General features: G+C 37.4%; 2 protein-coding genes across 2 annotated transcripts in view; both read left to right on the top strand.

Moving 5' to 3' along the window:
• The window catches only part of LOC122814368 (zinc finger protein 729-like), a 600,102-nt gene that overhangs the window by 246,264 nt on the left and 341,325 nt on the right, over positions 1–12,513 (top strand). The window contains exon 10 of the mRNA XM_044086953.1: positions 8,500–8,595. Coding sequence (XP_043942888.1) covers positions 8,500–8,595 — 96 coding nt within the window. The remainder of the gene's footprint in view (positions 1–8,499; positions 8,596–12,513) is intronic.
• The window catches only part of LOC122813849 (zinc finger protein 676-like), a 126,867-nt gene that overhangs the window by 15,428 nt on the left and 98,926 nt on the right, over positions 1–12,513 (top strand). Inside the window, exon 2 of the mRNA XM_044086386.1 lies at positions 8,500–8,595. Coding sequence (XP_043942321.1) covers positions 8,500–8,595 — 96 coding nt within the window. The remainder of the gene's footprint in view (positions 1–8,499; positions 8,596–12,513) is intronic.

Here is a 12,513-nt window from a genome sequence, read left to right as displayed (position 1 = left end):
TCTTGTATGTGATCTTTTGACTGCCTCTTTTTTCTAAACTATGTGTTGGCTATCATCCATCCATTTGTCAGACAGATGTCTAGAATGGCCTCTTCTTCCTTATTCCTGTTGCCTCATCCACGTGGTTCCAGGCAGTCTTCATATCCTGTTCTATTTGTCCCAATATGTGCATTCAGGTCACCCATTATTCATACCAATTCCTGTTGTCCTGCTTTCTCTAGTAGATCCTGCAGCTACTGTCTGAGTGCACTCTTTTCCTCAGTATTATAACCTTGCTGTGCGGCATAAGCTTAGATTATAAGTACTGTTCTGTCATTACACTAGAGTCGGATTGCCATGAGTCTGTCATTAATTTTGAGGATTTCCCCCACTATCTTCTGAAGCCTCTCCCTCGCCACAATTCCCAAACCATTTCTAGCCTGTCCTCCGCCTGAGTAGTAGACTATGGATCCCAAGCCAAGTGTCTTTGCTGCACTGACCTTCTACCTTGTCTCCTGGATACATATGATGTCTAGCCTCTTCCTTACCATCATGTCATCCACTTCCAAGCCTCATCCTGTCATTGAACCTACAATGAATGTGGCAATTCTGAGTTCATGCTTGATAGGTTGATTGGTTTTACATCCATCTTGCACTCAACAAAGCTGTCCCAGGTAATGCAAGCTGGCAGCTGTAGCTTATTGACCAGGGCTGCTGGTATTTATGGTGGGCACACACTGGCAAGCAGGGGCACATGCATCCCTCCCACCATTAGCATGAGTTCCTGTCATAGATCGGGTCCTCAACCCACTTATCACTGGCAAATTTTGGCAGTATCCTGTCCTGAGGATACTGCACACCACTGTAGATGCCCAAAGTGGTTGGTCTATATAACTCTTCCCCCTGTAGCAAGGGGGTCTATGCTGCTGCCCACAGTTCTATTCTTAGGTGAGTTTGAGATGGGAAACACTCAGCAGGTCTTCTGGAGGTGGGAGGAACCCCACAGAGAAATAGGGTGCACATGCAAACTCCAAACAGACATTGGTTCAGAGGTCAGGATTGAACTTGGAACCTTGTACCTTGTGCATGGGAAGCAAATACCTTAACTATTATAGCAACTGATGTAACACATTTCTCAAATATGATACTGTCTGTTACCTGTCCAAAGTCATGTGGCCTATGCTGACAATCTCTTCACATCTGGATTAAGCTAGGAACAACAAATAACAGTCTAATGAACTGAACAGACACTGTCCTCAGTTAATCCAGACTGTTCTGTATCATGAGTCCCTTTGCATGCATGAAATAATCTGACATTCATATTTAAGAAACAATACTTAAAAGGCACGCTCCTGTGCCCATATGAGGGGCTTTTCCTCTACTGCTACTTTCAGATTTGGACTCTACACATTTTTTTTGGAAATGAGAGTGCTTGTTTACTGCTGTAAGCCATCTAGTTCTCTTACTACAAAGTTGATCATATTGAGACTGGGCATATTAAAGTGGCAGGATTGTGGGTGGTATAGTCCACTTGTGGGGTACAAGTTGGCAGCATAATCTCTATGTAGGATGCAGAAGAATTGGCCAGGTGTGTTACTGTTTTTTCATTCCTTCTTTTTTCAGGTTATTTCAGAGGTGTTTTGTACTTCAGTGACTTATGATTCAAAACAGCCTTTGAGAACAAGGATGTCACAGATATCATTTAATTTGAACATGATGTTTATACCATGCTATAAGGTAGGAACACATTCCCTCATTCTCTCTGAATTCTGATTGGTGACACATAAGCAGTAAGATTTAGGCCACAGTTCACTTGTAATGCTATAGGGGGTGTATAAATAAGCAGGAAGGAGAAGTTAAGCACTGTGTACATGTGTTCTAAGAATTATGAGAAGTGAAATACTATGTACATCTATTCTGAAGCAGCTTGGCGAGTTCAGATTTTGCAAAACATGTTTGTAATGTAATATGTTTCCAGTCTTTTTGTCATGTTGTGATTATTCTTCCTTCATCAGCTGTAATACTTCCTATGTTCCCCATGAAAAGACATCAGCCGTCATGTTTGTACCCCTTTCTCATATAAAAATGTCAGCAGACCCTCTAGATCAAGAGACTGTAAGGGAAATGTATGCCAAAAGCAACTAAATGAACAGTTACAGAAATTAAAAACACTGCTGCAAACTACATCATATATTGTACCCACTACCATCTATTTTATTCAGCAGTAAACCGAAACAACTATGTTCTAGGAAAAAAAACTTGCCAGTGGTGTACCACAGGGCTCAGTACTGGGTCACCTCAAATTTGGAATATGTTTCACAGGTTTTCAGGCTGATGGTTATGGCCTATGGTTGTTTAAGTTTGCAGATTGCTGTAAATTAGATGTTGTTATTTGATCTTCCACTGACTCACAATTGTTCTATACTCCATAGTAGCAACTGGTGCAAGAACAATGGTCGTAGCATAGTTCATTTTGGTAAACAAAATGTTTTACCACACCATACAAGTGACGCACCCCTGTGATTAGAAACTTTCATAAGTGATGTAGGCACCCCAGACAACCCAGGTTCAGCTAGCATAATGTGCCATGGAGGGACTATATGAAGGGGGGCGGGACGCTATCTAGGCTCACTACAATAGGAGCATTAAAAACCGGGCGAGCTATATGCTGTAATGCCACTCATTTTGGAAGTTGTGTATGCGACTCCCAGACACAGCAATTGCAGAGCCTGTAAGGCTGCTGTGGGGTTGGAGTGGGTTAACAGCATACTCTCCAACAACAATATGGTGCTATACCAGTATACTCCCATATCCTCACCAGTCCCAGGGTCAGGCTAAACACCGGGAAGCTAAGGTGGGTCCACTAGACCCAATGAATGAGGAGGGGAACTGGTGGTAACTGATTGCCAGCTACAGGAAGGGGAACAAAAAAAATGATGAAGATTTTGGGATTACGGACATCCAGTAGAAACATCATTAATTACAGGTTGAATGCCCTCAAAGCATAATTCTGTCTTCAAATTTGTTCTCCATTCCCTCCACGCCTTTCCATAGTGCTATTTCTTGTTTTCTGTCTTCACTTATTAACTTCTATGTATCAGTGATGTCTTTCTTCTCCCCTTTCTCACAAGACCTTTACTTACCTTTCTACTTTTATGTAGTAAAAATATTATGGAAAAAGTAGCGTAGTACTCTTACAAAGGCATGGGCAGGAGACAGAGTATGTAAAACATTTGTTTCTCATTTCTCTAGTCAGCACATAGTGAAACACAGTGCGTGTGCACATTTTGCAAAATGCAACAAAACTTTAAACTGTACTTGCAGACTTGTGTTTCAGTCACAATCCACCAGGTGTGTGAACTGGTGAATTAACCATCTTCAGTCATAACATAAAATCAATGAAAAAGAATGTTCATAAATAATCATGTAAAGTACATTAAGTAAGAAACATCGATTTTAGTACCTCAGCATAGTGAATAACATCAAAATAACAATAAAGGATAGTTAAGGACAGGTTATAATATAACAGTGTTATTAAAAGCTGCAGGTATTTACAAGTGATTTAGATCATGATCAGTGTGGTCCTTGGACATAATTATTATTCAAAAATAGCACAGCAGGATGAAATGATAAAACTGAAACTCAGACACTTAATTATAAACAATGCTTTTTATCCAGTGTATGACAAACTTCTGACCTGCTGTATGATTTCTCTGAAGAAGTCTGTATTACAGTGGATGAAAGCACTAGCACTTATTAAAGTCTTTTGCTATTTCCATGTAAGGTTTTTTTTTGTTTTTTTGTTTTAAGTTTATAATGTTACTTTTGCCTTAGTGACTTAACTTGTGTATTTGGATACATTCACAACAGACCATTTTAAAGAGTTAAGTCTAACAAGCGACTAATATTATGGCAAAATATTATTTTTGTTGTTAAATTTTACCTTGTTCTCAGTAATGTTCTTATATTGCTTCTCTTGAGGTTTAAATTTTAAAATAGGCAAAAATTCCTGTTAATACTTTGAGGGGGCATTTGCTATATGAGATGGGTCAACCTTTTAGTACAAAATGCTAAAACTGTATGAATACTTTTTACCTTTCATCATTCCTGTCTTCATTTTTCACATACCTCTCTCTTTTCAGCTATCTATTCCCTAATCAAATTTAAATTTTAATCCACTGCATACAGTCTAAAACTCAATGCCAAGAAGTGTATAATAGTATTCTTCAAAGCTTCCACTATGGTAGTACACCCCTAAGGGAAGATTCGGTAATCAGGGACTTGGGAATGTATATAGACAGTAACCTGGCCTTTGATCATCGTGTCCCTACAATAGTAAGGAAATCATTCTATGTTGTACAACTTATAAACAAGGGTATGCCATCTAGGTCCAAGGAGGTCATTGTTCTGCTGTACTCAGCCCTCATCAGGCCAGTCATATGCAGCTCATCTCAAGTTTACTAGGGAAATGATCTTAAAAGTATACTGAGACAGTGCTTAGGATGGAAAGTAGTAACAGGGTTTCCTAGCTTACAAAATTTTGTGTGTGTGCACACATGTAAAAATATATATAGTATGTGCAAATGTAGTGTGTGTATGTATAACTGGGTCTACTTCATTTGATCGAAAGATCATTTGACCTAAACCCATTTGATCGAAAACCATTATTCAAGGCAAATAACAGGGATTTGTCACCCTCCCCAATGTCATGCGACCCTGGAGTTGATATATATACTTAGGGGGGGTGGGGGCGCAGCCCCCCCACATTGGGGGGTGTGGGGGTCAAAGCCCCCTACCTATTTTCATTTAAAATCTGTACTTTTTGTTTTATTTTCTTCTTTTAAAGGAAACTAGGTGGGGGGCCGCCCCCACCCCCCCCCCAATGTGGCCCCCCACACCACCCTAATTATATATACCAACTCCAGGGTTGCACGACATTGGGGAGGGGGACAAATCCCAGTTTTATGCCTTGAATACTGGTTTTCAATCAAATGAAATTTCGATCGAATGGGTTTAGGTCAAATGGTCTTTCGATCAAATGAAGTAGACCCGTATAACTATATATATATATGTATCTATCTTCTAAATTAAATTGACAGACCCAAATGTTGAATTGTTAACATCATCTACACAATGCTAACAATACAAATATTAATACATTACTTATTATGCACTGATTAATAAACTCGGTACATGCAAAAGTTTAAAAAAAGTTTTTTTTTTTCCTGTAGGGGATAAGTCCCCTGCAGCCTCCATGTGGGGGACTACACCCCTCCCACACCTACCGTTAAATTATTATTTTAACTCCAAGATAGCACAGTACCAGAGAAATAGCATATTCTGCAATCCCAGGGAATGTGCAGTCTCGCACACCTGTCGACCATTTGTTTTAGCTACCAAAATGTGGTGAAAAAACAGATGATGACTTTAAACAAATTTGATTAAATTTGTACCTCCTATATATGTATAATTTATTTCTATTGTAGATGTTATGGTGGTTGTAGTGGTATATGTATTTATTTAGTGTGATGTATGTCTTTTACTGAGTCTAATTTACACATTAATATGGAACATTTAGTACATTTTTGACTGTGTAAACTTTCTATGTCTGAATAATATGACGGGCTTTCAAAAGAAGAGATCTTGTACAAAGCCATGGAAAGAGTTATGGAATTAATCAGTCATGACATAGGGAACCTTCAAACATTAGACCTATCTCAGTTTGGATTTGTCAAAAACAGGTCAAGCTTACTTAGCCTTGTGGATTTTTTCAAAAAGTCACCAAAGCAATGGATGAAGGCAAAATGGTACGCACTGCATACCAGTGTGCCAAAGCTTTTAACATAATGCCCCACTCAGGTATAATAGAAAAGCTAAATAAACTGGAAATAAACTCCTATGTCACCTACTAGATTGCCAAATGGCTCACAGATTGAGCACAGATAATCAAAACAGAAGTTACCACAACAAAGAGATCAGTTACCAGTGGAGTGCCCCAGGGTTTTGTGCTGGGACCTCTCCTGTGTGGCATATACTTTGCTGAAGTGAAAACCAATAACAAAGGGCTCTGCTTGACTAAGCTTGTAGATGACTGCAGGCTAGGAGGAATCACTGAATCCCCAAATGACTTAGGCATCCTGCAGGAAGGTTTGTCTTAAATAAATAACTGGCATCAAAATCATGGCCTGAAACTAAATGCCAAGAAATTCATTATTGTATCCTTTTGGACATCATCTACCCCAAGGAACTACCACATCGACAATACGCCCATAAGAGCTGACACAGTTGTTCTGGATTTGGAAACCTATGTGGACAGTGACCACATTTTTGACCAACCTGTATCTATTGTTGTAAGAACGTCTTTCTATATTGCATAGCTTATAGACAAAGGGATTAAGTTTAGATCTAGGGATGTCATTGTCCCCATTTACTCAGCCGTCATTAGGCCAATCACTGCATATAATGCACTATTTGGCATGTATCTGACTAGGCACATGAAACGTCTGGAATGCCCACAGAGATACCTTACTAAATGGATACAAGGCCTAAACAACATGTCCTACATGGACCGACTCAGAGCCCTGGCACTATACTCTGTATCCTAAAAATTGCTAATAAGTGATCAGTGTTTGTCATACAAGGCATCCTCAGACCCTTTACTGATGTATTTACTGCACATCAGCAAGTCAGCTGGCATCAGAAATAGTTGGTCTAGGGATCTAAACCTCTTCTGCAACATCAACAGAATGGTTTGGGGGAGAAGTATGTTTTGCAGAGGATGCCATTGGGGGAGAAATATGTTTTGCAGAGGATGCCACTGCTATGGAACAGACTCCCCAGCCACATAAAACAAAGTTTATCCCTATCCATTTTTGAGCATAATTTAGATCTGTGGATAGGAAACAGAACATTTACCCCAGGACTGCCCCCTGTACCAATGGACAGATGCAGCTCCTAAATGCTTTACCATGCTAGGCATGGGTACCCACACATTACTGAGCTCGGTTAATGTCATCAGTGGTAATATGTAATTATTAACTATGGGTTAGGGAAGGCTAGTCTACAACCAAATTGGGTAGATTATTATGGCCTACAAGAGTAGCTAGCCTAGTACTTATCTATGACCCCATGACCCTATATTCAAGTCTAATTCCAGTATCCAAATAACCTTGGTGAAAGCTACTCATTTATCAAATGGTAAGTAAATAAATAAATAAAGCTCTGAAGTTAGTTATAACCTTCTTAACTTCAGGTGTAGTTTTACTCTGAAAAGAACAGACACATTTGTATGTAATTTCTAATACACCTTCAGCAGTTTCATCTTTTTAGCACATCAGTAGTTTTAGGGAGAAGAAATACTGCATTTCTATGCTTTCATGCAATGAACTATAGAATTTACAGTACAAGAAAAAAAAATACACATTTTTTATGGTCAGAATCAGGAACATATTGCTCTGCAAACCCTCTTCTCTTCAAAAGTTTCTTCTTTTCTATGCTACTGGTTTAAGTTGGTACATTTTAGACAACTAGGATCTGACTTTTTTATTTCTTCTTGAAACAAAACATTTCCTCTCATGTCAATGCACCAATTTAAAACACGTGGTTACATTTTTTTTTTTTTTTTTTTATGAGCAGAAGCACTTTTATTGTGGTGCTGTTATTCTTTTAAAGACCTGAAAAGTCGTCCATGGCTATAGTAACACTTCATCTTTTTGCTAGTAGCTGAGAAACATAAATGTAATAGATCTGTGGTTATATGCTTGGTACGTTAAATCATTTCACTAAGGCTTGACATGGTCTTTAAATTACAAAGGGAGGAAGATAGTCTGATATCAGCTCAATCGGGCAGAGCCTGAAATTGGACTACCCCAGAAAAAAATATATATAGATATACATAAATAGATAGATGTAAATACTGAAGTTTATAAACTTTAGAAAATAGTTTAGTGTGTTGAATTCTTGGCAGTCCTTGGCATCGTAAGGAATATCATTATTATTATATTATTTTATAGGTCGTCTACCTTTTTTTCTTTTAACGTCTGAGATTGATGAAATCAATTTTTTTAAAAAGTGAAGTAAGTGAAATTGGCATTAAAAGATAGTGTAGGCGTACTATTAAGTAAAGAATTGAGCGACCTTACCCATTTCCTGTTTATGTTTTTGACACTGATGGCACTCTATGGGGCGACGATGACTGCAGCTACATATCTTGATGCTTTCTATTTTGTCTTATTTGTATGATAGAGACCACGTGTCTTTTCAGGTTTTATTCTACCGCTGTCCTTTTTAAGAGTCGAATTAAGGAATGAGTTCATCCTGTACTTATGTAACTCTTTGGTGCTTCTCTTATCTCACTAGTGAGCCTGCATGTGTCTCTGTCTCTGTACCTATTCTTTCCAATCTGTGTTTGTAGGTATTATAGCCATATATTTGCATTGCCCTTGTTTGTAAAGTGGTCATAACACTTTTGCAGCCCACGGTGTTATTTATATAGTTTAATCATGTTTTATATATCCACAGGAGAAGATGAAAATGGCTTTAGCATCTCTAGAATTGAAAGTTAAAGAATGTAAAGCATGGCAAAGCAAGCAAGAGAAAGAAATGACGGGCATACAGGTAAGTAAGGGGAAGTATTACTTCTAAATATCTGCAGTGTAGTGAACTTAATAAAATTACATAGAGCCATATGCTGGAACATTTTGGTCCATCTCATGTTATTTTTATTAATTGTATACCATATATGTTTTATTGACTATCAGCAGAAAGAGTTAATGGTATTCCCGTTGGCAATACTGTAATGTTGTTTCGAATAAGATGGATAGTAATAAAGAAAAGAGGAAATGCTCTGAAGTTTGGAGTCAGGAGAATGTACTGTTGCAAGGTTTGGAACTACATTAGAAGCCGTGCTTAAGTATTATTTTAACATACTGTCTATTTGCATGAAATTTATGTATTTTATAAAATAGCCATACAATCCTTAAGATGAGTCATTACTTAGAGATCCAATGAGTTGATGGTCGTTCATATAGATGTAAAAGAGTCTACAGCACTTATCAAAAAGAGTAGGGGTCTTTCATTAAAACATCGCAATTTACATAATCTTGTAAACCATTCTTATAAAACATAATAAACAATGGCAAATGACTAAAAGAAACTACTCCACAGCTCTCTCATTTTTTTCCTCAACAAAAGCTTAATTCTTTTTTAAACGCCTTTATTGAATTGTCACCTGTGACACAGTCAAAATTACATTTATATAAAAGTAATCAAACCATATTAAGAAGTCCACATTTACAAACATTATACATCACATGTATTGTTCTATACAATATAGTCAATACAACATTACATAAATTGTTCATTTCCTGCCTTCTCTTAAACCCCTTCTCCAAAACATTTTTCTTCATGTATTGTTCTCACAATTTGCATTTTTTCTATGTAATTTACTCCTACCCCTTTCTAAACATCCTACTTCCTGTTCTTTTTAGCTCTATTGCAATACTCAGTACTTCAAATACAGCTGGATTAGACTTCAATTTCCTTTTTCTAGTAATTGCTTTTTTTTGGCAGCTATCAAAATTAAGCTTAACAAGGCCTTACTATATCTTGACAGTTCAGGTCCTGTATCCCAGCTTGTCCAGTATTCCTCACAAAGTACTTTTTGGGGAACTTTTAAAGTTTGCCAAATCATTACACTCAAATACAAATGCTCTCAGGTACTTCTTTCTTCCACAATTACAGCTCCAAGGTTTGCCATCTTCCTGATGAAAAATTCTTTGGAGTCTGTTTGGAGTATAAAAGTACTTATGAAAACACTTCAAGGTAAAACTCCTACATCTTCTAGACTTTGCTGCATATTTGAGAGCCATGCATAAGTCTTCCAATTGTTCCATTGTAAATTGCTTATTTAATCTCTCTCTCAAATCTTTTCTGACCTCTGATTGAGTCCATATTTTATATGCTCTGCTAATTATCCCTTTTTTAACAACAGATTATGTTCTAGATTCAATAAAAACTCAGATAGTGCAGGTCTCTTATTTAGCATTCCCCTAGCCCTTTCTTTTTGCCTGTACACTGATATCAGGGAAGGCAAACTCTAGCCTACAGTCCAAATGTCGTCTTGGTCTCTTCTCATTCTATCACCTTTCCAGCTTTAATTATTTGTTCCCAATACCTCGGTTCCTTTGCCAACTTCCTCCAGTAAATTTCATCCCCCTCTTGCCCATCCTCTGAATCCCTAATTGCAGTCATCCCTCTCAACAGAATCTTCTTTCTCCACTCTCATGTTGGCTAAGTTATTAGTATACTTTCTGCTATTTTATGAATATAATATTTTGTATGACTGTTATTCTCCATAAAAACCTGCATCTAACTTTTTCTTCATTTCTAGAATCCAACCCCCTTTCCACCTTGAATTGTAGATCTCTGCTCTTGTTATGTATAAATGCCTTGTTTGGCTCAAAAATATTTGTTCAGATCTAGTAATCTTCAACCTCCTTGCTCTATTGGAAGGATCAACTTATTTATTTTATTTTATTTATTTATTTATTTAACATTTGTTAACCGGGAAAGTCTGACTTAGAAGGAAGCCAATTTGCAGCAGAGGCCTGGGGAGAAATGCTAAAGATGCATGTTTTTGTAACGTGGGAGGAAACTGTAGCACCTGGAGGAAATCCACATGAATGCAGGAAGGACATGCAGGCTCTGCACAGAAGGCACTCCATCCGAGAATCAAACCGATGAATCTCTTGCTGTGAGGCGACAATGCTACCGCTGCACCACTGCGCCATCCAAATAATCACCCCTTCCAAGTCTTGAACCCAGTACACTGTCAACCACAGCATAGTGCATTAGCCCACTAGGCGATTCAACTCAACTTATCCCATTTCACTCTTGCTGTCTTCCCCTCCAAGATAATATCCTTCATCTCTTTATTAATTACTATCCACAACTTCTTCTCTGGTTGATAAAACTGTTCCTAACCTGTGTGTAAAACTAAAGGGACTAAAAACATGTTTACCCCTTTTATCTTGCTTTCCATTTCCATAAGCAAGAGCTTCTAGTTTCTCAGTTTTTTTTTGTATTACCTTTTGTTTACTCTCTTCACACATATCCTTAGCTGCCATAACAATGTCCTTTTTATCCCATACTCCTAAATACTTCATTTTATCATGTCCCGATAAATATGGGTAGTGCTGAAACAATTCATGTGGGGGTACATATGCCTTTGTTTTATCTTCATTAATGTTATTTCCCGGAAAAAAACGTAACTGTCTCGGAATGTTTCACAGCACTAAGATGTTCTTTTCTGATTTTGTCAGGTACAAAATAATATCATCCACAAGTAAAGTCAGCTTTTCTTGATTACCATACCCTTATTTTCTTTGCCAGTGGTTCTAAATATAATGTAAATGAAAGAGGATACCCCTCTCTGGTTCCTCTGTTCAGACACTCTCATCAGAAAGGAACCCTTCTGCGTTAATATTTGCCTCCCATTCCTCATCTATCACCTTAATTAACCTCATTGTATCAGGAAATGCAAATAATTCCATTACCCTAGTCATAAAATCTCAGTTTATTCTGTCAAATGCTTTCTCTGCATCAAGACCCACCAACAACAGTGGTATTTTCTTACATTCTGCTTCCCCCTGGATCATCATTGTTCATATTAATGTTATTAAATGTTTGCCTCCCTTTCACAAAACTACTTTGATCCATATCTATCAATAGTTGCAACACCTTTGCCATTCTTTTAGCCATTATAGACATAAACACTTTATAATCATGGTTTAAAATTGAAATGGGCATATATGAAGCTGGATCTGATGGGTCTTTTCTGTTTTTAGGTATTACAGCCACCACAACCTTTTTTTTCCAGGATGCTGATGCATTTTCTCCTTTAAAATACTGTTAAATAATACCTTGCAGATCATTAGCCACATTCTTCCCTCTTAGCTTCCAAACTTCACTGGAATACCATTTATTCCTGGAGACTTTCCTGCAGATTGGTTATACTTCACCATTTTTATCTCATCTCCAGTTATCTTAATTGTTAATTGTTGAGCCGCATCTCCCTCCAACCTTTTTCTTGATTTCCCCACTTCCCTGCTTTATACAAATTTTAATAAAATTTCTGAAATATGTCAAATACCTATATGGGATCTCTGGTTATTTTTCTTGTTATAGACTCCCTAAGTTTGGAAACAACAACTTCTGGAGTCATTGTCAGAAAACAGTTGCTTAACAACAATCTTTACAAACTAATGCATATTATCAAGGTATTTCTTTATTTTCTCTTTAGTACTCTGCAATTGTTCCTCTTGTTGTTCTTTCACATTATTTTGTAATACTTTTACTTTTGTCAGCCCCTCTAAATAATTATTGTTACCTCTTAACCATATCTTCTCCTTTTCCTTTATTTCTACCCTTTTTAAACTCCACTTTTATTTTATCTCACTTGGTGACTTCTGAAGTACTATCCTAATAACGAATTACTCTTCCTAATTGTTTCCTATTAATTATTCCTAATAGCTA

This window comes from Protopterus annectens, chromosome 10.part0, assembly GCF_019279795.1.
Source record: "Protopterus annectens isolate FY-2018-M chromosome 10.part0, PAN1.0, whole genome shotgun sequence".
Classification (NCBI taxonomy): domain Eukaryota; kingdom Metazoa; phylum Chordata; order Ceratodontiformes; family Protopteridae; genus Protopterus; species Protopterus annectens.
The sequence above is the reverse complement of the archived record's forward strand: the minus strand, read 5'-3'. Positions and strand labels throughout refer to the sequence as shown.